Source organism: Pristiophorus japonicus, chromosome 6, assembly GCF_044704955.1.
Source record: "Pristiophorus japonicus isolate sPriJap1 chromosome 6, sPriJap1.hap1, whole genome shotgun sequence".
Classification (NCBI taxonomy): domain Eukaryota; kingdom Metazoa; phylum Chordata; class Chondrichthyes; family Pristiophoridae; genus Pristiophorus; species Pristiophorus japonicus.
Window position 1 is genome coordinate 179,773,938 of NC_091982.1, and position 27,869 is coordinate 179,801,806.

At 45.1% G+C, this 27,869-nt stretch overlaps 1 protein-coding gene across 2 annotated transcripts in view; it reads right to left on the reverse strand.

Annotated features, from left to right (window-relative positions):
* Window positions 1-27,869, reverse strand: part of LOC139265315 (chloride channel protein 2-like) — a 684,518-nt gene that overhangs the window by 170,523 nt on the left and 486,126 nt on the right. For both annotated transcript variants that reach the window (XM_070882282.1, XM_070882283.1), the window contains exon 12: window positions 2,882-3,037. In XM_070882282.1, coding sequence (XP_070738383.1) covers window positions 2,882-3,037 — 156 coding nt within the window. The remainder of the gene's footprint in view (window positions 1-2,881; window positions 3,038-27,869) is intronic.

A 27,869-nucleotide genomic window follows, 5' to 3' on the forward strand; every position in this document is an offset into this window, starting at 1 on the left:
ATGGAGCGGAATGGCAGTTGATTCTGTCAATGGCTGCAGGGTCTGGGCGTGTTCCCTTATTGCAGCAGCTAACTCTGATATTCCTTCCCTCATGTGCCCTGACACTGTTCTCAACTACCTGCTACATTCCCTCCCTCATGTTCATCGACAGTGTACCAACTACCTGCGACATTCCCCCCCTCATGTGCCCGGACAGTGTTCCCATTTCTCGTGAGAGTGTTGTTACTTCTCCCGACAGTCCCGATACCTCATCAACCATTCCACTGATGGTATCCAGGAGTGATCATGTAAGGTCAATGCTCTCCACACTCATTGCCATCATCTGAACCACATCTGTAAGATCCTGCACCTCAGGATCTCCTTCCCCTCCTCACCCTGGATGTGCCTTGCTGCACCCCACTGGGACCCGCAGCCTCGGACAGTGGGGCCCGGGGTGTGCCTCGCTGCACCCCACTGGAATCCCCAGCCTCGGACTGTGAGAAACAGTGGAATGTCCCAGCACTCGGAACACTCAGGAAAGAGCCTGGCACCTCAATGGGCGGCACCAGCACCTCCTCCAGAGTGAGTACAGGAGTGAGGGCTCCATCCATCCCCTCCCCCTTACCCCCATGCTCCTGGTCTGGAAGGTCGGATTGGAAGATGTTCTCCTCTTCAGGCTCGTCTGCATCTGAATCTTCTTCTGCATCGGCTTCAGCCTTGTCAATGTTGGCCTCAAGTTCTGCAAAACATAACAGAACACAGACAAATAGTTAGCAGCAGAGGAGGGGGCAGGGTGGGTGGTATGAGTAGGCTCACACAGCACAGGCAGCAGGCTGATTTGAAGGACCACGATGAATGATAGCACATTGCATCAACTGAAGCGTAGCTGACGGAGACATTTCCATGAACCGAAGCATGGCTAGCCCGCACAGTACTTAACATTTAGCAAAGCCAGACTGTGGAATTTGCAGGACTTACCCTCTCCCTCGAGTGTGGTCCCAGCTTGTGCAGTGGTGGTTGTTTTTCTCCAGGCAGGACCCATCAAAGCAGCGACCCTGTCTTTCAATGGTGTCAGTGGGTGCAGATTTGCCGGGTCTCCTCCTGTTCGAGTTCTTTCTCGTTTGTTGTGTGCCACCTTCCTCTGCAAAAATGAAAATCTAACTTTTTAGAGAGGGGACGTATACAGCTGGTCATATTTATAATTGCAATTCCAGTGAATAAATGAAAATATTACTTACACTAACTACTTGACCAAGGTCCTGCCACTTCTTTTTGCACTGGCCTCCAGGCCTCGGGATGGTCACCATTGCACAGTAATCTTCTGCAAGTTGGTTCCAGTGTTTCTTCATTTCTTTTGGTGAAACTTTTGTGTGACCTCTGCTGGTGTCCAGCTCATGCCATCTGACCTCAATTACAGTAATTAGTGCCTCCACTTCATCCTGTGAGAAATTCTTGGTCCTTGAGCCACGTTGCATCTTGTATTGCAGCTCAGATTTTTCCACTGAGAATTAAAGTTCTCACACACAACTGGCTCTTTAAAAATGGCCGAATGCAGACCGGGAGCTGTACTGGGCATGCACGCCCATAGCAATCACGTAAAATGCATCATTTTTTGGCACAGACATTAGGCTTTACCCCCATGAAGCTAAAGGACAGGCTGCATGGCGCCAATTTCAAAAAATAGAACGGGGAAACTTGCTACTTATTTTTTTGGAGTAGACGGGGCCAAAAAAACGGGCGTAACTCTTGCAATACGCCAAAAACAGCATTGGGGAAAATTGAGCCCTATAAATGTAATTTAAACAGGAATTGGAAGGAAGAATATAAAATGATACAGGAAGCACAGGATCATCAATGTTATTTATTATTTGCCAGACTTTGCTGTAGCAGGGCACCTAACAGCATTTGCCACGAGTTAGATTTGCCCCTGCACCCTTCAACTCAAACAATTTTGGCCCACAAAGTTGCTGAAAGTGTGAGCCGATAACGACGCAGTGAGGGAGACAGTGTACCTGGGACCTGAAGAAACAGGGCAACCAACAGGGTATCTCCTTAACCAATGAGATTTAAGGATTGGGAAATAAACAGCGGAAGGACTGAGAAGGAGGTTAAATTAAAAGGGGTAAATTCAATGTCAAATCAGGTACAGGAGAAGAAATAGAGGAAAAGAAAGATTGGATTAAGAGAGAGAAAAGAGACAGAAAGGTAAAGCAAGAACATTTGACATTTTTAAAAGCTCCCCAAACAATTCAATACCTCAAAGAATGAGACACCACACGTAATACGTAATTTTCAGTGCCATAGAGGTTGATTGGCAGTAATTAACAATTATCTCGTTGTTAAAAGGGCACTGATGTTTGTAATTATTAGCTCTAAATATTGTCACAGTGAAATGCCATTTTCCCAAAGCTAATGGTGGAGCAGCCCAACTCTGAAAACAACTTTTGGATATCCGCATTTAACCACACATCTGTGTAACAATGAGGTAATTGTTAATTACTGCCAATCAATCAATCTCTATGGCACTGAAAATTAAGTATTACAAATGTGGTATCTCATTCCTTGCCTGAAGTAGCTGCACCATTTACCCATAAAAGTGGCAAGCACCATTATTCTCACCGTTATTTTGACTCCAAGATCTGCCCCAATAAGTTCTTATTTCTGAACATTTACCATTAAGGTTCAATATATAACCTTCTTTATTAATATAACACTGTTATATTAATGCCCTATTTTTGACTCGTCATACAAAATCTAATGGCAAACCGTGCCCACTACAATATTTTAAGGAACTAACTAGGATATCATTAAAAAAAAAAGTTATTGTTCTTTTACTGAAAAAACAGTGCAGTATCATTGTTTGTTAATATTCACAGTTAGAAATAATATATTCATGGCCTACCTTCATCAGGATGAATATCACTAGGGTTACAAAGACATTTGCTCGAGGATTCTTCCAGGCCTCTGAAATCCCAATGTAGTCAAATTCCTCAGCAATTCCTTGCTTTGCCCAAGTCCTGTTATCAAACAGGGTGACCAGTGTTTCCTTCTGGGTGAGCTACAGGCCAAACACAGTTAACTCACTTAATAGATTTGACAGAAACATACCAACAAACAAAAAACAAGCAAAAGCTGAGTGAATTACAAGAATGTGCTCAAGACATCTGGCAGCTGAGGATCCAGATGAATTGGCTTTGAGACTGAACATCAGCTCTCCAGCTGTTTAACAACTGGGCACTTAATAAAATAAACTAAAATCAGCTTAACAACATCACTTTAAAATGCAACAATGAACATAACAAGGCTGCATGATGGCATAATATTGGGTTGTACCCTCCTCTGTTCATTAATTCCATCAAAAGGTAAATGTGAGTGTAAAATGGAGAACACAGAAGAAAATATGTCCCTCTTACCAGGTCAAAACCATAACAAATATTTATCTCAATTATTTCAGATCTTCATTTTATCCCTCAGGGTAGTCTACAGGGAACACTGGAACTTATGTTACATCTGAAGTGGAAGTGATCAATGTTGACACTGGATTCCAAACCTTCAAAAATGGTTCAGTTCTCCAGCAGCAGTATCACTAACCTCGAGCAGCTCAACATTATGCATTTATAATGTGCGTGCAAATATGTGTCAGTGGATATAAAATATATATTTCCATTAATATTGAATCATAGTGATAAGTGATGAGGACTGCTGGTTAGGATGTATCCTCATATTATATACACACACCACTTAGGTTTTTGGATTTTTTTTGCACATCAAATCTGTTCTGTCAGAAATATATCTTGCAAATACCAGTCTTCTTGTTGACGATGCCTTCAAAGGATTGTAAAGTCGATTTTAAACCTGTCTGTCCAGGCAGTTAAAATGGCCAGTGGGTCTACCCATTCCGAGCCTGCTGCCTTCCCGCGGGTTTTGATCTTAACTTGCTCTTCTGAGCAGGTGAGAAGGCCAACGGGACGTTTTTTAAATGTTTAGATCAGGCTCCGATGACATCAGGCCTGACACCCATGCATGAACAGAAGCAATTCTGGCATTTTATAGTACACCTCTCTTCCCAGGATTTCCAAAATAATTGTGGTGTGGTGCATGCTCCACAACTTCAACAACAACAACTTGTATTTATATAGCACCTTTAACATAGTGAAACATCCCAAGGCGCTTCACAGGAGTATTATAAGACAAAAAATTTGACACTGAGCCATACAAGGAGAAATTAGGGCAGATGACCAAAAGCTTGGTCAAAGAGGTAGGTTTTAAGGAGTATCTTAAAGGAGGAAAGAGAGGTGGAGAGGTTTAGGCAGAGAATTTCACAGCTTAAGGCCTAGACAACAGAAGGCATGGCCACCAATGGTTAAGCGATTACAATTAGGGATGCTCAAGAAGACAGAATTAGAGGTGTGCAGATATCTCCGGGGGGGGGGCTGTGGGGCTGGAGGAGATGACATAGATAGGGAGGGGCGAGGCCATGGACGGATTTGAAAACAAGGATGAGAATTTTGAAATTGAAGAATTGTTTAACCAGGAGCCAATATAGGTCAGCGAGCACAGGGGTGATGGGTGAACGGGACTTTGTGCGAGTTAGGACACAGGCAGCCGAGTTTTGGATGACTTTAAGTTTACAAAGGGTAGAACGTGGGAGGCCAGCCAGGAGTATGTTGAAATAATCAAGTCTAGAGGTAACAAAGGCATGATAAGGGTTTAGCAGTAGATGAGCTGAGGCAGGGCAGAGACTGGCGATGTTACGGATGTGCAAATAGGCGGTCTTAGTTATGCTGCAGATGTGTCGGAAGCTAATTTCAGGGTCAAATATGATACCAAGGTTGCGAACAGTGTGGCTCAGCCTCAGACAGATGTTAGGGAGAGGGATGGAGTCAGTAGCGAGGACTGGAAACAATGGCTTTGATCTTCCCAATATTTAATTGGAGAAAATGTTTGCTCATCCAGAACTGGACATCAGACAAGCAGTTTGACAATTTAGAGACCGTGGAGAGGTCCAGAGAGTGGTGGCGAGGTAGAACTGGGTATCGTCAGCGACACGTGGAAACTGGCGCTGTGTTTTTGTATGATGTCACCAAGCATGTAGATGAGAAACTGGAGGGTGCCAAAGTTAGATCCTTGGGGGACATCAGAGATAACGATTTGGGAGTGGGAAGATAAGTCGTTACAGGTGATTCTCTGGCTACGATTAGATAGTTAAGAATGGAACCAGGCGAAAGCAATCGCACCTAGCTGGACGATGGTGGAGAGGCGTTGCAGAAAGATAGAGTGATTAACTGTGTCCAAGGCTGCTGACATGTCAAGAAGGATGAGGAGGGATAGTTTACCTTTGTCACAGAAACACAGGATTGATGAGAGCCATTGTGATACTGTGGCAGGGGCGGAAACCTGATTGGATGGATTCAAACATAGGAAAGACAGGCACAGACTTGGGAGGCAACAACATGTTCAAGGACTTTGGAGAGGCATGAGGTCTCAGGATGTGTCTTGATGACCAGGATGGCATAGTCATGGCACAGTAAGGAGGTGAAAATGCCAGTGTGCAATTAACAGCTGTACTAGCAAAGCAGCAAAGAGGACCTTTGCACCAGTCACAGTTCCAGATGCATTTGATGGAGTACCACAGCTACCCCATTTCTTAAAAAGAGCAAATCACCTCTGCCAAGTAACTGTATTCAAATCACTTTGTCCCACATTTTACTCAATTCTTCAAATGTCATCTACTGCCGTAACGTTCTGGGATCCACGAGATTATAACCAATGACAAATAAATATTCAGTACAACATTCAAGTCACGTTCATTACTATGTATCGTGTGAATGCGAGCAGCTCAAGTTACAATGATGCTGCCCCTTACTGCATGTGCTTTGTTTTAGATGTGTGACATCTAACCTACCATTTCTTCAAAGTAATTTCCTTGTGGAAGGGGAAGTATGTTGGCTAGTTACGGGATTTCATCGACATTTCACAGAAACATAAGGGGATATAATGCATGGTGAGCCAAAGAAAGAGATAATAGGATGGTTAGCCAAAAGCTTGGTTGAATAGGTGGTTTTTAAGAAGAATCTTAAAGGAGCAAAAGTGTGTGTAGAGGTGGAGGGCTTTAGGTTGTTAATTCCAGAGCATGGGGCCTAGGCAGCTGAAGGCATGGCAGCCAATGGTTGGAAGGAAGTGAAAGAGCTGATGTGCACAAGAGGCCAGAATGAGAGGAATGGAGTGTTTGGGGGTGGTTGTAGAGCTAGAGGAGGTTACAGAGATAGGGAAGCCGAGGTCATGAAGGGATTTAAACACAAGGATGAGAATTTTAAATGGCAACAAGGTAGGAGCAGTGACAGGCAATGTTACGGGGGTGGAAGTAGGCGGTTCTTGTGATGGAGAGAATACTGGGTAGGAAACTAAGCTCAATTTGCAAACATTCCAGCTCCACCTGAGGTAGTGTCTAGGGAAGGGGATGGAATCTTTGATAAATGTATGGAGTTTATGCCGGGGGCTAAAGGTGATGGCTTCAGTCCTATAAATGTTTAGCTGGAGGAAATTGAGGTTTATCCAAAACTGGATGTCGGATAAGCGGTCTGACAACACAGAGGCAGTGGAGGGGTCAAACCAGGTGGCCAGCGTATAAATGAATGCTGACCCTATGCGAGTGGATGATGTCATGAGAGACAGCATGTAGATGAGGAAGAGGAAGGGGCCAAGGCAGATCCTTGGGACACTCCAGAGGTAAGAGTGGCGGGGTGGGAATAGAAGAGAAGCCATTGCCGGAATTTGCTCTAGCCATAATTGGATAGATAAGAATGGAACGCAGTGAGGGCAGTCCCACTAGGCTAGACATGGAGTCGAAGTGTTGGAGAAGGATGGTGCAATCGACCAGGCCAAAGTCTCGAGAGAGGTCAAGGCGGATGAGGACGAATAATATACATGGTCACAGTCACAGAGAATGTCATTTATGACTTTGGTTTTATGACGTTTCCGTGCTGTGGCAAGGGAGAAAACCTAATTGGAAATACTTAAACAGGGAGTTGCAGAAAATATGGACACAGATTTGGCAGGTAATGACATGTTCAAGGACTTTGGAAAGGTGAGAGCTATTGAAGATGGAATGTTAATTTGCAAAGACTATAGGTTCAGGGTGGGTTTTTTTGAAGAGGGAAATGATGGCAGTGGTTTTGATGGAGAGTCACAATACTCGAGGAGAGGGAACAATATCAACGTACAGAGCATCAGCAACCAAAAGTTTCATAGGTCAAAAACTATGGGAAATACACCATATGGGCATATGGCTGGGTGGGGGTAGTCACTCAAATAGGAGTTGTGTGCACAAATGTATTTAGCTTAAGGAATACAACAAATGCTAGAAACACAAATCAACAACAATTTCCAGCTTTATAAACACGCTGCCAACTTTTATCAAATTCTTTTACATGCAGATTTTTAGATCAGTGTGTAAACACTGCCTTCTTTGTTGGCAAACTCCAATAATCTTTGCAAATTTGCACATAACCTTGTTTTACTCTGACTGTTTAACAAATACAATGGCATTTCAAAATGTTGCATTCACCAATGTTGCAATTCTAGAGGATAAATAGCCTTCATTTTCACATTTTACTCTGAATAATTGGATTTATCAATCTATAACAATGAAAATGCTGTTTCTATTGATCAATATTTTAGTCTGTGTGATAGCCCCTCATGAGCAATTCTATGCAGACATGTTAACCAATCACAGATGGTGTTGGGCAATCTCAGCTCATTGTTTTGCATTCTCTTCTATAAAATGCTTAATTATGAAACAGCATAATAACCTGATTGTAGCCATCTGCTCCAATTTGCAAGAAATATGCATTTATTAGTGACTTCTAAAATGAAAGAATATGGGTTTAAAGTCGATTTGATTAAAATAGTGCCCAAGGCAATCTGAGAAAGGGATTTCAAAAAAGGGCACTGCAGTGATGAGTCACCAGGCAGATAACTGAGGAACAGGCTGCCAACTAGCCAGCTCACATACCCGATGTTTATTGCAATGATAGATTAAAGGCTTAAGAAAATCCTTCATTCCAGCCGATAGTATAGTATATTCAAATGTCACTCGCACAGGAAATAAGGGCACTAATTCATTTCTTTCAGACAAGTTAAGTAGGATTTTAATAGTTTATATATTTGAAATTTAAAAGCTGGCTGTGTTTCCTTCCAAAAGCTGCAAATGAAATAATTAAGTCTCCTTGCTGCAGCCGATAGCTGCAGATATATTTACAGCACTTGCATTAAACACCTGTGCTTTGTATAATATACAACAAAAATATTTTAATAAAATGAGCGAACAACAGAGCATTTTATGAATTAAAGGGACACTAGGGAGGTGAAATTGCCCTGCACTCTGATTGGGAGTGGTAGCCTGCTCGGGGCAGTACTTCCTGCGCCTGGCGGGGAAGTCCCGCCCCGGCCGCTGAATTGGCCTTACCGCCCCACAGAGGAAGTAGAGTGCATTCTCACATGCTCTACTTCCTCTTGGGGTAGGCCCACATGCGCTAACGGTGCAAGATCGGCAGCGCTTTGTGGATCATCTGCGTAGCGCTAACGCGTTTCAATGCCTCCCCTTTACTTAAAGGGGAGAGCCGCTGCACAGCCTCTGATGGCCTCCACTAGGCCACCAGGGCAGCGTGGTACCAGGGTTGCAACGGAGTGCCAGGCTGCACGATAGCAGCCGGGACCATGCTAGGAGACAAGAGTTGGAGCTGACAGGTGAGTTGGCAGAACTGCCAAGATGGTGGCGTGGGTCTTTTGTAACCACCCTTTTAACTTCCACCCCTCCGAGCAGATGTTGGCCCGCTTCATGACCTGCGAGGCTGGTGCTGCCACACGCTCCTGCCAGCCTCGCGGGGCAATATTCTCCGCGGGGCAGAAAGGGGCCGGCACGTGGCACTAAGGGTTCGCTGCGCACGGAAATTATGTCATCGCTGTTTGCAACGTGGCTCGGGGCAATATCCGCGGGGAGCGGTACTACCATAGCAGCGCTAACTCCTGGGCAATTTCCCGGGAGCCGGTAGCCCCTCCCGCCCTCTCACCGGGTAAAAAGTGTTTCGCGCCCCATGAATACCCCCGGAGGCGTAACAGGTGTCGCTAAAAAGGGCAATTTCGACCTCGTATTTCTTTTGGTGGTTTACACAGATTGGATTTTAACTTAGTAGTTATCAACAATTGAAGTTATTAACTGCCCTCTTTTGCACATTTCTTCCTCAATGTTCAAGGTACCACAGATAATTTGGTTTGAATAGATGCTCTGTTTAAATTCAGCCAATTTTAATTCCAGAAACTGCCAACTTTTAACTACATGAAACTTTTCACAAGGTTTGGTCTAGGTCTTTGAGGGTGCACTTAAACTGTCTGTTCAGCATTAGTGTGAAGCAATTTTTGCTTTGCATCAATATTAAACCTGAGTCGAGGTTCAACCTGACTCCGGAGGCAAAGCAGATCAAGACCCTCTGGAGGAAATGGCCTTACAATGGAATAGGAGTCAGTCATTGAGCCCCTTGAGCTTGTTCCGCCATTCAATGAGATCATGTCTGATCTGTGACCTAACACCATATACCCGCCTACGGCCCATGTCCCTTAATATCTTTGGTTAACAAAAATCTAGCATCAATTGTCATTTGCGGAAGAGTGTTCCAAACCTCTACCACTCTTTGGCATCCACACCGACAACTGCAGGAGGCGTTGTTAGGGAGGCCGGCCGCTTGGGGAACGGTAGTTAAAGGTGATGATGGTCAGGTAAGTAAAAAAATCTCTTTTCAGCTCTTAGGTTTTGTTTTCTCTTTGAGTGCTTGGGGCTGATCATCGCGGATCGCGACTGCCGTTGGCGACAAGGGACATTGTTCTTATGCAGAGCCTGCAGCGTTGGCTCTTCTCTTCAAGGGAGGGAAGGAGCCTCGGATCCCGGCAGCGCTGCACTCGACATTGGGCAGCGCTGCACCGCTCCCGCCCCTCTTGCCGGCTTTAGCACTGCAAGGGAAGTGGTAGCATTTGATTTAGCACTCCACTTCTTTCCTGGAGCGCTAAACTGGAAGTTTGCGTCAGATTCACTCGCATAGCGTCCAACAATATTTTTGCACAACCGCAAAGGTTATCACCCCAACCGGGGTACTGTGCATTTTCTCCCCCTTTGTGTGCAGAAGTATTCCCTAATTTCACTCCTGAAAGGTCAGGCTCTAATTTTTATACAATGTCCATAGTCCTTGACTCCCCAAACAGCAGGAATAGTTTCTCTCTATCTACTCTATTTGTTCCCTTTAATATCTTGAAAACATTGACCAAATCACCCCTTAACCATCTAAATTCGAGGGAATACAACCCTAATTTGTGTAATCACTCCTTGTAATTTAACTCAGAGTCCAGGTATCATTCTGGTAAACCTACACTGCACTCCCTCCAAGGCCAATATATCCTTCCCAAGGTGTGGTGCCCAGAACTGCTCACAGTACTCCAGGTGTGGTCTAACCAGGGCTTTGTATAGCAGCAGCATAACTTCTACCCCATGTATTCTTGTCCTCAAGATATAAAGACCAGCATTCCATTAGCCTTTTTGATTATTTTCTGTAACTGTTCACGACATTTTAATGATCTATGTACCTGGACCCCCTTGTCTCTTTGGACCTCCACTGTTTTTAGCTTTTCACCATTTAGAAAGTACCCTGTTCTATCCTTTTTAGGTCCAAAGTGGATGACCTCGCATTTACCGACATAGAAATCCATTTGCCACAGTTTTGCCCATTCACTTAATCTATTAATATCTCTTTGTAATTTTATGCTTTCATCTACACCGCCTATCTTTGTGTCATCGGAAATTTTGATATGTGGCATACACTGCCATCATCAAATTCGTTAATAAATACTGTGAATAGTTGTAGCACTAAAACAGATCCCTGTGAGACACCACTAATCACATCCTGCCAACTAGAAGACCTGCACATTATCCCTACTCTCTGTCACCTGCCGCTCAGCCAATTTCTGAACCAGGTCAATAATTTGCCTTCAATCCCATGGGCTTCAACCTTAGTTAACAGTCTCTTGTGAGAGACTTTATCAAAAGCCTTCTGGAAGTCCAAATAAATAATATCCATAGCATTCCTGTCCACTACTTTAGTCACCCCTTCAAAAAATTCAATCAGGTTTGTCAGGCATGACCTACCTTTCACAAATCCATGCTGGTTCTCTCTGATCAGCTGAAAATTTTCAAGGTGTTCAGTCACCTTATCCTTAATTATAGACTTGAGTAATTTCCTGACAACAGATGTTAGGCTAACTAATCTATAATTCCCTGGTTTCCCTCTCAGCATTCTTAAATAGCGGAGTGACATGCGGAATTTTCCAATCTAAAGGGACGATTCACGAATCGAGAGAACTTTGGAAGATTATAGTTAGGACATCTGCAATCTACTTCCTTTAAAACCTTGGGATGGAAAGCATTTGGTCCTGGTGATTTGTTAACTCTTTAGAGCCCTTATTTTCTTCCATACTGTTATTTTGCTTCAACAAATTTTATTGAGTCCCTGCACCTGATTCAATATTAGTTTCCTTGAGATTTACGGCACGCTATCCTCTTCTTCTACTGCAAATACTGATGCAAACTAATTGTTCAGCATGTCTGCCATTTCTTCATCATTGACAATATCATCAACATTGCTCTTGACCACCCTTTTTTCCCTAATATAATACAAGCCCGCTGTGTAAAATGATTTTCCCCTATTGGGTTTGTTAAACCCACTCAGTGCGTTTCCCAGCAATTGAAGGAAGCGGGTCTGATGACATCATTTGATGACGTGTCATCAGCCGGTTTCCTTAAAGGGACCATGTCCAAATTGATTTGACATTTGTGCTGTCAGTGTTCTACAGCATTGAGGTGCTGCGCTGCACCCAGTCTTTCCCATGCACGCAGGGAGGTCTCTTCCCTTCCAATGGGTGGAAGAGACCTCACAAGGAGTCCAACGCAGCCTGATTATACATTGGACAGGAGGACACAAGCAGGGATGTTGTCAGGAGGACCAGGCTGCAGTGGTGCAAATCTTTCAATGATTTCAGTAGATCATGAAACGTTACTGCAAACCCACACTGAACCTCATCCTGCTGTGCCACTCATCACATCCCCATCACTCTGTCTTTCCTACCCTACACATTCTTACTCACCTTACCTTGCACCTCCACCCATAGCTCTCTATCTATATTATCACTTCCCTATCTCACTATCCACCCCTCACACTCATTCTGGTCCAATTATACCAACTAACAACACACAAAGAAAGGCACTTTTGGGTGTTTTAACCAATGTTCATGTGAAGTTTCTGTTAATAAGAACATAAGAAATAGGAACAGGAGTAGGCCATACGACCCCTCGAGCCTGCTCCGCCATTCAATAAGATCATGGCTGATCTGATCATGGACTCAGCTCTACTTCCCCACCCACTTCCCATAACCCCTTATCCATTTAACGTTTAAGAAACTGTCTAGTTCTGTCTTAAATTTATTCAATGTCCCAGCTTCCACAGCTCTCTGAGGCAGCGAATTCAACAGATTTACAACCCTCAGAAGAAATTTCTCCTCGTCTCTGTTTTAAATGGGCTGCCCCTTATTCTAAGATCATGCCCTCTAGTTCTAGTCTCTCCCATCAATGGAAACATCCTCTCAGCATCCACCTTGTCAAGCCCCCTCATAATCTTATACATTTCGATAAGATCACCTCTCATTCTTCTGAATTCCAATGAGTAGAAGCCCAACCTACTCAACCTTTCCTCATAAATCAACCCCCTCATCCGCGGAATCAACCTAATGAACCTTCTCTGAACTGCCTCCAAAGCAAGTATATCCTTTCATAAATATGAAAACAAAAATTGCACTCAGTATTCCAGGTGTGGCCTCACCAATACCTTATATAGCTGTAAGTAAGACTTCCCTGCTTTTATACTCCATCCCCTTTGCAATAAAGGCCAAGATACCACCGGCCTTCCTGATCACTTGCTGTACCTGCATAGTATCCTTTTGTGTTTCATGCACAAGTACCCCCAGGTCCCGCTGTACTGTGGCACTTTGCAATCTTTCTCCATTTAAATAATAACTTGCTCTGATTTTTTCTGTCAAAGTGCATGACCTCACACTTTCCAACATTATATTCCATCTGCCAAATTGTTGCCCACTCTCTTAGCCTGTCTATGTCCTTTTCCAGATATTTTGTGTCCTCCTCACACATTGCTTTTCCTCCCATCTTTGTATCGTCAGCAAACTTGGCTACATTACACTTAGTCCCTTCTTCCAAGTCGTTAATGTAGATTATAAATAGTTGGGGTCCCAGCACTGATTCCTGTGGCACCCCACTAGTTATTGGTTGCCAACCAGAGAATGAACCATTTATCCTGACTCTCTGTTAGTTAGCCAATCCTCTATCCATGCTAATATATTACCCCCAAGCCCGTGAACTTTTATCTTGTGCAGTCACCTATTATGTGGCACCTAGTCAAATGCCTTATGGAAGTCCAAATACACCACATCCACTGGTTCCCCTTTATCCACCCTGTTCCTTACATCCTCAAAGAACTTCAGCAAATTTGTCAAACATGACTTCCCCTTCATAAATCCATGCTGACTCTGCATGACCAAATTTTGCTTTTCCGAATGTCCTGCTACTGCTTCTTTAATAATGGACTCCAACATTTTCCCAACCACAGATGAAAGGCTAATGGGATGAGGTCCTCCGAGACGAATTTAGAGAGCTAGGAGCTAAATTAAAAAGTAGGACCTCAAAAGTAGTAATCTCGGGATTGCTACCAGTGCCATGTGCTCGCAGGAAAAAGAGTGGGAGAGCTATAGTGATAGGGGATTCTATTGTAAGGGGAATAGATAGACGTTTCTACGGCCGCAACCGAGACTCCAGGATGGTATGTTGCCTCCCTGGTGCAAGGGTCAAGAATGTCTCGGAACGGGTGCAGGACATTTTGAAAAGGGAGGGTGAACAGCCAGTTGTCGTGGTGCACATTGGTACCAACTATATAGGTAAAAGAAACGGGATGAGGTCCTACGAGATGAATATAGGGAGCTAGGAGTTAAATTAAAAAGTAGGACCTCAAAAGTAGTAATCTCGGAATTGCTACCAGTGCGACGTGCTAGTCAGAGTAGGAATTGCAGGATAGCTCAGATGAATATGTGGCTTGAGGAGTGGTGCAGAAGGGAGGGATTCAAATTCCTGGGACATTGGAACTGGTTCTGGGGGAGGTGGGACCAGTACAACCAGGACGGTCTGCACCTGGGCAGGACCGGAACCAATGTCGTAGGGGGAGTGTTTGCTAGTGTTGTTGGTGAGGAGTTAAACTAATATGGCAGGGGGATGGGAACCTATGCAGGGAGACAGAGGGAAGTAGAATGGGGGCAGAAGCAAAAGATAGAAAGAAGAAAAATAAAAGTGGAGGGCAGAGAAACCCAAAGCAAAAAGCAAAAAGGGCCACATTACAGCAATATTCTAAAGGTGCAAAGTGTGTTAGAAAGACAAGCCTGAAGGCTCTGTGCCTCAATACGAGGAGTATTCGGAATACGGTGGACGAATTAACTACGCATATAGCAGTTAACAGGTATGATGTAATTGGCATCACGGAGACATGGCTCCAGGGTGACCAAGGCTGGGAACTCAACATCCAGGGGTATTCAACATTTAGGAAGGATAGACAGAAAGCAAAAGGAGACGGGGTGGCATTGCTGGTTAAAGAGAAAATTAATGCAATAGTAACGAGGGACATTAGCTTGGATGATGTGGAATCGGTATGGGTGGAGCTACGGAATACCAAAGGGCAGAAAATGCTAGTGGGAGTTGTGTACAGACCACCAAACAGTAGTAGTGAGGTTGGGGACAGTATCAAACAAGAAATAAGGGATGCGTACAATAAAGGTACAGCAGTTATCATGGGTGACTTTAATCTACATATTGATTGGGCTAACCAAACTGGTAGCAATGCGGTGGAGGAGGGTTTCCTGGAGTGTATTAGGGATGATTTTCTAGACCAATATGTTGAGGAACCAACTAGAGAGCTGGCCATCCTAGATTGGGAGATGTGTAATGAGAAAGGACTAATTAGCAATCTTGTTGTGCGAGGCCCTTGGGGAAGAGTGACCATAAATATGGTAGAATTCTTTATTAAGATGGACAGTGACACAGTTAATTCAGAAACTAGGGTCCTGAACTTAAGGAAAGATAAGTTCGATAGTATGAGACGTGAATTGGCTAGAATTGACTGGCAAATGATACTTAAAGGGTTGAAGTGGATAGGCAATGGCAAATATTTAAAGATCAAATGGATGAACTTCAACAATTATACATCCCTGTCTGGAGTAAAAATAAAACGGGGAAGGTGGCTCAGCTGTGGCTGACGAGGGAAATTAAGGATAGTATTAAATCCAAGGAAGAGGCATGTAAATTGGCCAGAAAAAGCAGCAAACCTGAGGACTGGGAGAAATTTAGAATTCAGCAGAGGTGGACATAGGGTTTAATTAGGAGGGGGAAAATAGAGTAAGAGAGGAAGCTTGCCGGGAACACAAAAAACTAACTGCAAAAGCTTCTATAGATATGTGAAGAGAAAAAGATTAGTGAAGACAAACGTAGGTCCCTTGCAGTCAGATTCAGGTGAATTTATAATGGGGAACAAAGAAATGGCAGACCAGTTGAACAAATACTTTGGTTCTGTCTTCACGAAGGAAGACACAAATAACCTTCCAGAAATACTAGGGGACTGAGGGTCTAGTGAGAAGGAGGAAATGCTGGAAATTCTTATTAGGCTGGAAATTGTATTCGGGAAATTGATGGGATTGAAGGCCGTTAAATCTCCAGGGCCTTACAGTCTGCATTCCAGAGTACTGAAGGAAGTGGCCCTGGAAATAGTGGATGCATTGGTGATCATTTTCCAACAATCTATCGACTCTGGGTCAGTTCCTATGGACTGGAAGGTAGCTAATGTAACACTTTTTAAAAAGGGAGGGAGAGAGAAAACAGGTAATTATAGACCAGTTAGCCTGACATCAGTAGTAGGGAAAATGTTGGAATCAATTATTAAGGACAAAATAGCAGCACATTTGGAAAGCTGTGACAGGATCGGTCCAAGTCAACATGGATTTATGAAAGGGAAATCCTGCTTGACAAATCTTCTAGAATTTTTTGAGGATGTAACTAGTAGAGTGGACAAGGGAGAACCAGTGGATGTGGTGTACTTGGACTTTCAAAAGGCTTTTGACAAGGTCCCACACAAGAGATTGGTGTGCAAAATTAAAGCACATGGTATTGGGGTTAATGTACTGATGTGGATAGAGAACTGGTTGGCAGACAGGAAGCAGAGAGTCGTGATAAACGGGTCCTTTTCAGAATGGCAAACAGTGATTAGTAGAGTGCCGCAACTCTCAGTGCTGGGACCCCAGCTCTTTACAATATTCATTAATGATTTAGATGAAGGAATTGAGTGTAATATCTTCAAGTTTGCAGATGACACTTAACTGAGTGGCGGTGTGAGCTGCGAGGAGGACACTAAAAGGCTGCAGGGTGACTTGGATAGGTTAGGTGAGTGGGCAAATGCATGGCAGATGCAGTATAATGTGGATAAATGTGAGGTTATCCACTTTGGGAGTAATAAAATAAAGACAGATTATCTGAATGGCGGCAGATTAGGAAAAGGGGAGGTGCAATGAGACCTGGGTGTCATGGTACATCAGTCATTGAAAGTTGGTATGCAGGTACAGCAGGCGGTGAAGGCGGCAAATGGGATGTTGGTCTTCATAGCTAGGGGATTTCAGTATAGTAGCAGGGAGGTCTTACTGCAGTTGTACAGGGCCTTGGTGAGGCTTCACCTGGAATATTGTGTTCAGTTTTGGTCTCCTAATCTGAGGAAGGACATTCTTGCTATTGAGGGAGTGCAGCGAAGGTTCACCAGACTGATTCCCGGAATGGCTGGACTGACATATGAGGAGAGACTGGATCAACTGGGCCTGTATACACTGGAGTTTAGAAGGATGAGAGGAGATCTCATAGAAACATATAAGATTCTGACAGGACTGGACAGGTTAGATGCGGGAAGAATGTTCCCGATGTTGGGGAAGTCCAGAAACAGGGGACACAGTCTTAGGCCATTTAGGACTGAGATGAGGAGAAACTTCTTGACTCAGAGAGTTGTTAACCTGTGGAATTCCCTGCCGCAGAGAGTTAGAAACATAGAGACATAGGGCCCAAGTTTCCACACGATAAAAAAACGGGCGCCACTCCAAGCTGGGCGCCCGTTTTTTGCGTGATTCTGGAGCGCCCTGCAGCTCCATGTCTGCTTGGCGCGGTGCCCAGGGGTGCAGAGCCACCACTCGCGCTGATTTTGTAAGTGGGAGGGGGCGGGTACCATTTAAATTAGTTTTTTTCCTGCCGGCAACCCTGCGCGTGCGCGTTGGAGCGTTCGCGCACGCGCAGTGTGAAGGAAACATTGGCACTCGGCCATTTTTGTAGTTCTTTGTAGCTGTCTAATTTTTGAACATTTTTTAATAAAAGCACATTGCCATCAGCCCATCAGCACTGAGGCTTCCTGCAGCAGTGAGAAGGCTGCAGGAAGCCTCAGAAAGTTGAGGCAGCCGTTTCCCTCCACCCTCCACCCGCCCGCCGTCGGGAACGGCTGCCTCCTTCTCCCCCCCGCGGGAACGAACGGCTGCCTCCTTCCCCCCCCCCCCCGCGGGAACGAACGGCTGCCTCCTCCCCCCCCCCCCCTCCCCGCCGTCGGGAACGGCTGCCTCCTTCCCCCCCCCCCCGCGGGAACGAACGGCTGCCTCCTTCCCCCCCTCCCCCTCCCCGCCGTCGGGAACGGCTGCCTCCTTCCCCCCCCCCCCCCGCGGGAACGAACGGCTGCCTCCTTCCCCCCCCCCCCCCGCAGGAACGAACGGCTGCCTCCTTCCCCCCCCCCCCCGCGGGAACGAACGGCTGCCTCCTTCCCCCCCCCCCCCCCGCGGGAACGAACGGCTGCCTCAACTTGTGAGGCTTCCTGCAGCATTCTCCCTGGCTGAAGCACTTTCACACAGGTAGGAGGATGGTTTATTTAATCTTTTCTTTGCTTATAAATTTTTATTTGTATTTTATGGATTTATTTGTATAAGTATAAATAAGGATTTATTATAGAATTTAATGACTTCCCTCCCCCCCCCCCCCCCCCTCGTTCTGGACGCCTAATTTGTAACCTGCGCCTGATTTTTTAATGTGTCGATAAGGTTTTTTCAGTTCTACAAAAATCTTCACTTGCTCCATTCTAAGTTAGTTTGGAGTACGTTTTCACTGTGGAAACTTTCAAATCAGGCATCAGTGGCCGGACACGCCCCCTTTTGAAGAAAAAATTCTGTTCCAAAGTGAAACTGTTCTAACTGACTAGAACTGCAGAAAAAAAAATGTGGAGAATTGCGATTTCTAAGATAGTCCGTTCTATCTTAGTTGCTCCTAAAAATCAGGCGCAAATCATGTGGAAACTTGGGCCCATAGAAACATAGAAAATAGGTGCAGGAGTCGGCCATTTGGCCCTTTGAGCTTGCACCACCATTCAATGAGTTCATGGCTGAACATGCAACTTCAGTACCCCATTCCTGCTTTCTCGCCATACCCCTTGATCCCCCGAGTAGTAAGGACTACATCCAACTCGTTTTTGAATATATTTAGTGAATTGGCCTCAACAACTTTCTGTGGTAGAGAATTCCACAGGTTCACCTCTCTGTGGGTGAAGAAGTTTCTCCTCATCTCGGTCCTAAATGGCTTACCCCTTATCCTTAGACTGTGACCCCTGGTTCTGGACTTCCCCAACATTGGGAACATTCTTCCTGCATCGAACCTGTCTAAACCACTCAGGTTTCTATGAGATCCCCTCTCATTCTTCTGAATTCCAGTGAATACAAGCCCAGTTGATCCAGTCTTTCTTGATATGTCAGTCCCGCCATCCCGGGAATCAGTCTGGTGAACCTTCGTTGCACTCCCTCAATAGCAAGAACGTCCTTCCTCAGATTAGGAGACCAAAACTGAACACAATATACCAGGTGAAGCCTCACCAAGGCCCTGTACAACTGCAGTAAGACCTCCCTGCCCCTGTACTCAAATCCCCTCGCTATGAAGACCAACATGCCATTTGCTTTCTTAACTGCCTGCTGTACCTGCATGCCAACCTTCAATGACTGATGTACCATGACACCCAGGTCTCGCTGCACCTCCCCTTTTCCTAATCTGTCACCATTCAAATAATAGTCTGTCTCTCTGCTTTTACCACCAAAGTGGATAACCTCACATTTATCCACATTATACTTCATCTGCCATGCATTTGCCCACTCACCTAACCTATCCAAGTCACTCTGCAGCCTCATAGCATCCTCCTCGCAGCTCACACTGCCACCCAACTTAGTGTTGATGCCAGTTCATTGGATATATTCAAGAGGGAGTTAGATATGGCCCTTACGGCTAAAGGGATCAAGGGGTATGGAGAGAAAGCAGGAAGGGGGTACTCGGAATTATCAGCCATGATCTTATTGAATGGTGGTGCAGGCTCGAAGGGCCAAATGGCCTACTCCTGCACCTATTTTCTTTATTCTATTTTTGTTGCTTTTTGTCTGCCTCCTTTTTTTTAAAATAGGGGTGTTACATTTGTAGTTTTCCAAACTGCTGGGACCTCCCCATAATCCAGGGAATTTTGGTAAATTACACCCAATGCATCCACAACCCCTGCTGCTACTTCTCTTAAAACCCGAGGATGAAAACCATCAGGTCCAGGGGATTTATTTGACTTTAGTTCCATTATCTTACTGAGTACCACCTCTTTAGTGATTGTGATTGTGTTAAGTTCCTCCCCCCCCATAGCCCCTAGACTATCCACTGTCGGAATATTGTTAGTGTCCTCTACCGTAAAGACTGATACAAAATATTTGATCAGAGTTTCTGCCATCTCCATGTTCCCCATTACTAATTCACCGGTCTCATCCTCTCAGGGACCAACATTTACGTTAGCCACCCTTTTCCTTTTTATATAGCTATAGACTCTTGCTATCTGTTTTTATATTTTGCGCTAGTTTACTTTTATAGTCTATCTTCCCTTTCTTAATCATTTTTTTAGTTGTTCTTTGCTGGCTTTTCAAAGCTTCCCAGTCTTCTGTCCTCCCACTAGTGTTGTCCACTTTGTATGCCCTTGTTTTTAATTGGATACCATCCTTTATTTCTTCAGCTAGCCACGGATCGCTATCTTTTCTCTTACACCCTTTCCTCCTCACTGGAATATATTTTTGTTGGGAGTTGTGAAATATCTCCTTCATAGTCTCCTTTATTTAAGTTTAGTACGCTGGTTAGAGATCCAACTTTCTCACCCTCCATCTGAATTTGAAATTCAATCATGCTATGATCACTCATTCCGAGGGGATCCTTTACTAGGAGATTGTTTATTAATCCTGTCTCATTACACAGGACCAGATCTAAAATAGCCTGCTCCCTGGTTGGTTCCGTTACATACTGCTCAAGGAACCCATCCCTTATGCACTCTATGAACTCTTCCTCAAGGCTACCCTGACCAATTTGATTTGTCCAATCAATATGGAGGTTAAAATCACCCATGATTATTGCTGTTCCCTTTTTACAAGTCCCCACTATTTCCTGGTTTATGCTCTGACCAACAGAGTTGCTATTGTTAGGGGGCCTATAGACTACGCCCACCAGTGACTTTTTCCCCTTATTTTCCTTATCTCCACCCAAACTGTTTCAACACCCTTATCATTTGTGCCAATATCTATTCTTACTATTGCAGTGATTCCATCCTTTATCAATAGAGCTACCCCACTTCCTTTTCCTTTCTGTCTGTCCTTCTGGATTGTGAAGTACCCCTGAATATTTAATTCCCAGTCCTGGTCACCTTGCAACCACGTCTCTGTAATGGCCATCAGATCTTACCCATTTGTCTCAATTTGTGCCATCAACTCATTTATCTTGTTACAACTGCTACGTGCATTTAGACAAAGTGCCTTTAAGTTTGTTTTTTTACCCTTTTTTCCTGCTTGTTTCCTCTCTCCTTCAAACTCACTTTCTTTATTTTTGCTTTCTAATTCCAACTTTACTCCCCTCCCTACTGAACCTGGTTTCAGGTTCCCATCCCCCGGCCAAGCTCGTTTAAACCCTCCCCAACAGCACTAGCAAACCGCCCCCCCCCCCGCGTGGATATTGGTCCCGGCTCTGTTGAGGTACAACCCGTCTGCCTGGTAAAGGTACCACCTCCCCCAGAAGCGGTCCCAAAGCCTCTGAAAACTAAAGCCCTCCCGCCTGCATCATCTCTCCAGCCAAGTACTCATCTGCTCTAGCCTCCTATATCTGTACTCACTAGCTCATGGCACTGGGAGTAATCCGGAGATTACTACCTTTGAGGTCCTGCTTTTTAATATCTCTCCTAACTCCCTAAACTCTGCCTGCAAGACCTCATCCCCTCTTCCGACCTATGTCATTGGTACCGATGTGGAACACGATCTCTGGCTGTTCACCTTCTCCCCAGAATGCCATGCAGCTGCTCAGTGACATCCTTGACCCTGGCACCAGGGAGGCATCATATCATCCTGGAGTCATGTCGGCGGCCGCAGAAACGCCTGTCTGCTCCCCGACTATTGAATCCCCTACCACTATAACTCTTCCATTTTTCTTCCTCCCGTCCTGTGCAGCTGAGCCACCTGTGGTGCGGTGGACTTGGCTCTGGCTGAACTCCTGTTATGTATTTATGCTTGGGGTCACCAGACACCAGGGGGCACCACTGTCGGAGGTCATCGGGCTGTACGCGCGCGTGCGCGGTCATTGTTATATAAGTGCGGGTACCATGCCACGCGGGTTACTTTGGGCGCGAATAAAATTGGATCAGATTTACAACTGAGGCAGTTGACAGTAACAAGTCTTTTGAGTCATTACATTCATTACATTTGGCGACGAGGAAACTTAAGAACCTTTGCATGTACAATGGGCACAATTGGAGTTATTCGTGGATGGCGAGGATTGGGCGGATTTGAGCGACCGCCTGGATCAATATTTTGTGGCTAACAAAATGGAGGGAGAGGCCGACGCAGTTCGGCGCAGGGCAGCTTTCCTAACCGTTTGTGGTCCAGAAATTTACGGACTCATGAAGAATCTTAGAAACATAGAAAATAGGTGCAGAAGTAGGCCATTCGGCCCTTCGAGCCTGCACCACCATTCAATAAGGTCATGACTGATCATCCACCTCAGTACCCCTTTCCCACTTTCTCTCCATACCCCTTAATCCCTTTAGCCGTAAGGGCCATATCTAACTCCCTCTTGAATATATCCAATGAATTGGCATCAACAACTCTCTGCGGTAGGGAATTCCACACTTTAACAACTCTCTGAGTGAAGAAGTTTCTCCTCATCTCAGTCCTAAATGGCTTACCCCTTATCCTTAGACTGTGTCCCCTGGTTCTGGACTTTCCCAACATATTCTTCCTGCATCCAAACTGTCCAGTCCCGTCAGAATTTTATATGATTCTATGAGATCTCCTCTCATCCTTCTAAACTCCAGTGAATGCAGGCCCAGTCGATCCAGTCTATCCTCATATGTCAGTCCTGTCATCCCTGGAATCAGTCTGGTGAACCTTCGCTGCACTCCCTCAATTGCAAGTCCTTCCTCTGATTTGGCGACCAAAACTGAACACAATATTCCAGGTGTGGCCTCACTAAGGCCCTGTACAACTGCAGTAAGACCTCCCTGCTCCTATACTCAAATCCCCTAGCTATGAAGGCCAACATCCCATTTGCCTTCTTTACCGCCTGCTGTACCTGCATGCCCACTTTCAGTGACTGATGAACCATGACACCCAGGTCTCATTGCACCTCCCCTTTTCCTAAACAGCCACCATTCAGATAATATTCTGCCTTTGTGTATTTGTCACCAAAGTGGATAACCTCACATTTATCCACATTATACTGCATCTGCCATGCATTTGCCCACTCACCTAACCTGTCCAAGTCACCCTGCAGCCTTTTAGTGTCCTCCTCACAGCGCCACCCAGTTTAGTGTCATCTGCAAACTTGGAGATATTACACTGAATTCCCTCATCTAAATCGTTAATGTATATTGTAAATTGCTTGGGTCCCAGCACTGAGCCTTGCGGCACCCCACTAGTCACTGCCTTCCATTCTGAAAAGAACCCGTTTATCCCAACTCTCTGCTTCCTATCTGCCAACCAGTTCTCTATCCACGTCAGTACACTACCCCCAATACCATGTGCTTTAATTTTGCACAACAATCTCTTGTGCAGGACCTTATCGAAAGCCTTTGAAAGTCCAAATACAACATCCACTGGTTCTCCCTTGTCCACTCTATTAGTTACATCCTAAAAATATTCTAGAAGATTTGTCAAGCAGGATTTCCCTTTCATAAATCCATGTTGACTTGGACCGATCCATCACTGCTCTCCAAATGTGCTGCTATTTCATCCTTAATGATTGATTCCAACATTTTCCCCACTACCGATGTCAGGCAACCGGTCTATAACTACCCGTTTTCTCTCTCCCTCCTTTCTTAAAAAGTGGTGTTACATTAGCTACCCTCCAGTCCATAGGAACTGATCCAGAGTCGCTAGACTGTTGGAAAATGATCGCCAATGCATCCACTATTTCAAGGGTCACTTCCTTAAGTACTCTGGGATGCAGACCATCAGACCCTGGGGATTTATCGGCTTTCAATCCCGTCAATTTCCCGTCTAATAGGGATTTCCTTCAGTTCCTCCTTCTCACTAGACCCTTGGTTCCCTAGTATTTCCGGAAGGTTATTTCTGTCTTCCTTCGTGAAGACAGAACCAAAGTATTTGTTTAACTGGTCCGCCATTTCTTTGTTCCCCATTATAAATTCACCTGAATCTGACTGCAAGGGACCTACGTTTGTCTTCACTAATCTTTTTCTCTTCATACATCTATAGAAGCTTTCGCAGTCAGTTTTTATGTTCCCTGCAAGCTTACTCTGATACTCTATTTCCCCCCTCCTAATTAAACCCTTTGTCCTCCTCTACTGTATTATAAAATTCTCCCAGTCCTCAGGTTTGCTGCTTTTTCTGGCCAATTTATATGCCTCTTCCTTGGATTTAACACTATCCCTAATTTCCCTTGTTAGCCACGGTTGAGCCACCTTCCCCGTTTTATTTTTACTCCAGACAGGGATGTACAATTATTGAAGTTCATCCATGTGATCTTTAAATGTTTGCCATTGCCTATCCACCGTCAACCCTTTAAGTATCATTTGCCAGTCTATTCTAGACAATTCACGTCTCATACCATCAAAGTTACCTTTCCTTAAGTTCAGGACCTTAATCTCTGAATTAACTGTGTCGCTCTCCATCTTAATAAAGAATTCTACGATATTATAGTCACTCTTCCCCAAGGGGCCTCGCACAACAAGATTGCTAATTAGATCTTTATCATTACACATCACCCAGTCTAGGATGGCCAGCTCTCTAGTTGGTTCCTCGACATATTGGTCCAGAAAACCATGCAGAATACACTCCAGGAAATCCTCCTCCACCGCATTGCTACCAGTTTGGTTAGCCCAATCAATATGTGGATTAAAGTTGCCCATGATAACTGCTGTACCTTTATTGCACGCATCGCTAATTTCTTGTTTGATGCTGTCCCCAACCTCACTACTACTGTTTGGTGGTCTGTACACAACTCCCACGAGCGTTTTCTGCCCTTTGGTATTTCGTAGTTCCACCCATACTGATTCCACATCATCCAAGCTAATGTCCTTCCTTACTATTGCATTAATTTCCGCTTTAACCAGCAATGCCACCCCACCTCCTTTTCCTTTCTGTCTATCCTTCCTGAATGTTGAATACCACTGAATATTGAGCTCCCAGCCTTGGTCACCCTGGAGCCATGTCTCCGTGATGCCAATTACATCATACCCGTTAACTGTTATATGCGTAGTTAATTCGTCCACCGTATTCCGAATACTCCTCGTATTGAGGCACAGAGCCTTCAGGCTTGTCTTTCTAACACACTTTGCACCTTTAGAATATTGCTGTAATGTGGCCCTTTTTGCTTTTTGCTTTGGGTTTCTCTGCCCTCCACTTTTATTTTTCTTCTTTCTATCTTTTGCTTCTGCCCCCATTCTACTTCCCTCTGTCTCCCTGCATAGGTTCCCATCCCCCTGCCATATTAGTTTAACTCCTCACCAACAACACTAGCAAACACTCCCCCTACGACATTGGTTCCAGTCCTGCCCAGGTGTAGACCGTCCTGTTTGTACTGGTCCCACCTCCCCCAGAACCGGTTCCAATGTCTCAGGAATTTGAATCCCTCCCTTCTGCACCACTCCTCAAGCCACATATTAGCTGAGCTATCCTGCGATTCCTATTCTGACTAGCACGTGGCACTGGTAGCAATCCTGAGATTATGACTTTTGAGGTCCTACTTTTTAATTTAACTCCTAGCTCCCTAAATTCGCCTTGTAGGACCTCATCCCATTTTTTACCTATATCGTTGGTACCTATGTGCACCACGACAACTTGCTGTTCACCCTCCCTTTTCAAAATATCCTGCACCCGCTCAGAGACATCCTTGACCCTTGCATCAAGGAGGCAACATACCATCCTGGAGTCTCGGTTGCGGCCAAAAGCGGTGTATCTGTTTTGCAGGGGGATGACCGCAGGGGACCCCTGCACTACCTTCCTTGCACTGCTTTTTCTGTTGGTCACCTATCCCTTATCTGGCTGTGTACCCGCACAAGAGATTGGTGTGCAAAATCAAAGTTCATGGTATTGGGGGTAATGTACTGACGTGGATAGAGAACTGGTTGGCAGACAGGAAGCAGAGAGTTGGGATAAACGGGTCCTTTTCAGAAAGGCAGGCAGTGACTAGTGGAGTGCCGCAGGGCTCAGTGTTTGGACCCCCAGCTATTTACAATATACATTAATGATTTAGATGAAGGAATTGAGTGTAATATCTCCAAGTTTGCAGATGACACTAAACTGGGTGGCGGTGTGAGCTGTGAGGAGGACGCTAAGAGGCTGCAGGGTGACTTGGACAGGTTAGGTGAGTGGGCAAATGCATGGCAGATGCAGTATAATGTGGATAAATGTGAGGTAATCCAGTTTAGGGGCAAAAACTCGAAGGCAGATTATCTGAATGGCGGCAGATTAGGAAAAGGTGAGGTGCAACGAGACCTGGGTGTCATGGTTCATCAGTCTTTGAAAGTTGGCATGCAGGTATAGCAGGCGGTGAAGGCGGCAAATGGGATGTTGGCCTTCATAGCTAGGGGATTTGCGTATTGGAGCAGGGAGGTCTTACTGCAGTTGTACAGGGCCTTAGGTGAGGCCTCACCTGGATTATTGTGTTCAGTTTTGGTCTCCTAATCTGAGGAAGGACGTTCTTGCTATTGAGAGTGTGCAGCGAAGGTTCACCAGACTGATTCCAGGGATGGCTGGACTGTCATATGAGGAGAGACTGGATCGACTGGGCCATTATTCACTGGAGTTTAGAAGGATGAGAGGGGATCTCAATAGAAACGTATAAGATTCTGATGGGACTGGTCAGGTTAGAAGCGGAAAGAATGTTCCCGATGTAGGGGAAGTCCAGAACCAGGGGACATAGTCTTAGGATAAGGGGTAGGCTATTTAGGACTGAGATGAGGAGAAACTTCTTCATTCAGAAAGTTGTTAACCTGTGGAATTCCCTGCCGCAGAGAGTTGTTGATGCCAGTTCATTGGATATATTCAAGAGGGAGTTAGATATGGCCCTAACGGCTAAAGGGATCAAGGGGTATGGAGAGAAAGCAGGAAAGGGGTACTGAGGGAATGATCAGCCATGATCTTATTGAATGGCGGTGTAGGCTCGAAGGGCCGAATGGCCTACTCCTGCACCTATTTTCTATGTTTCTATGTTACCCTTTACCTGCGGTGTTACCAACTCACTAAACGTGCTACTCATGACATCCTCAGCATCGTGGATGCTCCAGAGTAAATCCACCCGCAGCTCCAGTGCCACAATGTGGTCTGTCCGGTGCTGCAGGCGGATGCACTTCCTGCACATGTAGGCATCAGGGACACTGGAAGCGTCCCTGACTTCCCACATAGCATAGGAGGAGCATGACACGTGTCCGAGCTCTCCTGCCATGACTTAACCCTTAGATTAGCTTAATTTGGCACAATGCTAAAAGATTACTTACTGATAAAGAAAAGGAAAAACTACTCACCAGCCAATCACTTACCCCCTTGGCTGTGACATCACCCTTCTATTTCTTTCGACTTCTTTTTTGCCTTCCCTCCCGCTGCAGCTGCACTAGCTGGCCTTTTGTAGGCCTCAGCGATCTCCCCCTCCGCCTCCTGACTCGACGCTCTTTTCTCTCGCCTTTACATCCAACGAACAAAGAATATGGGGATGTGTGTGCTTTGGTGCGTGACCATCTTAAGCCAAAAGAGGGGATCATCATCTCACGCTATCGTTTCTACACGCATGTTCGTGCTGACGGCCAGGATTTATCGGCATTCGCCATCGACCTGCGACGTCTTGCTGAACCGCGTAAGTTCCGGAACGTGTTGGAAGACATGCTGCGAGATTTTTTCATTATGGGCATCAACCATGATGTGATTCTTCAGAAGTTATTGGCCGAAGAGAAGCTGGATTTGCGCAAGGCCATCACGACAGCCCAGGTATATATGATGACTGATGATAATTTGAGGCAGATATCATCAGAGTTGGAGCTCCATGGCAAGTACTGTAAACAAGATTGTGTCGTCATCTGGCAGAGCTGCTTATGGCAGGGCCTACCAGACTGTTTATGTGAAACCTGTAGCTGTTCAAAGTCCGCCAACTGGTACGAATCCGATTTCACCCTGTT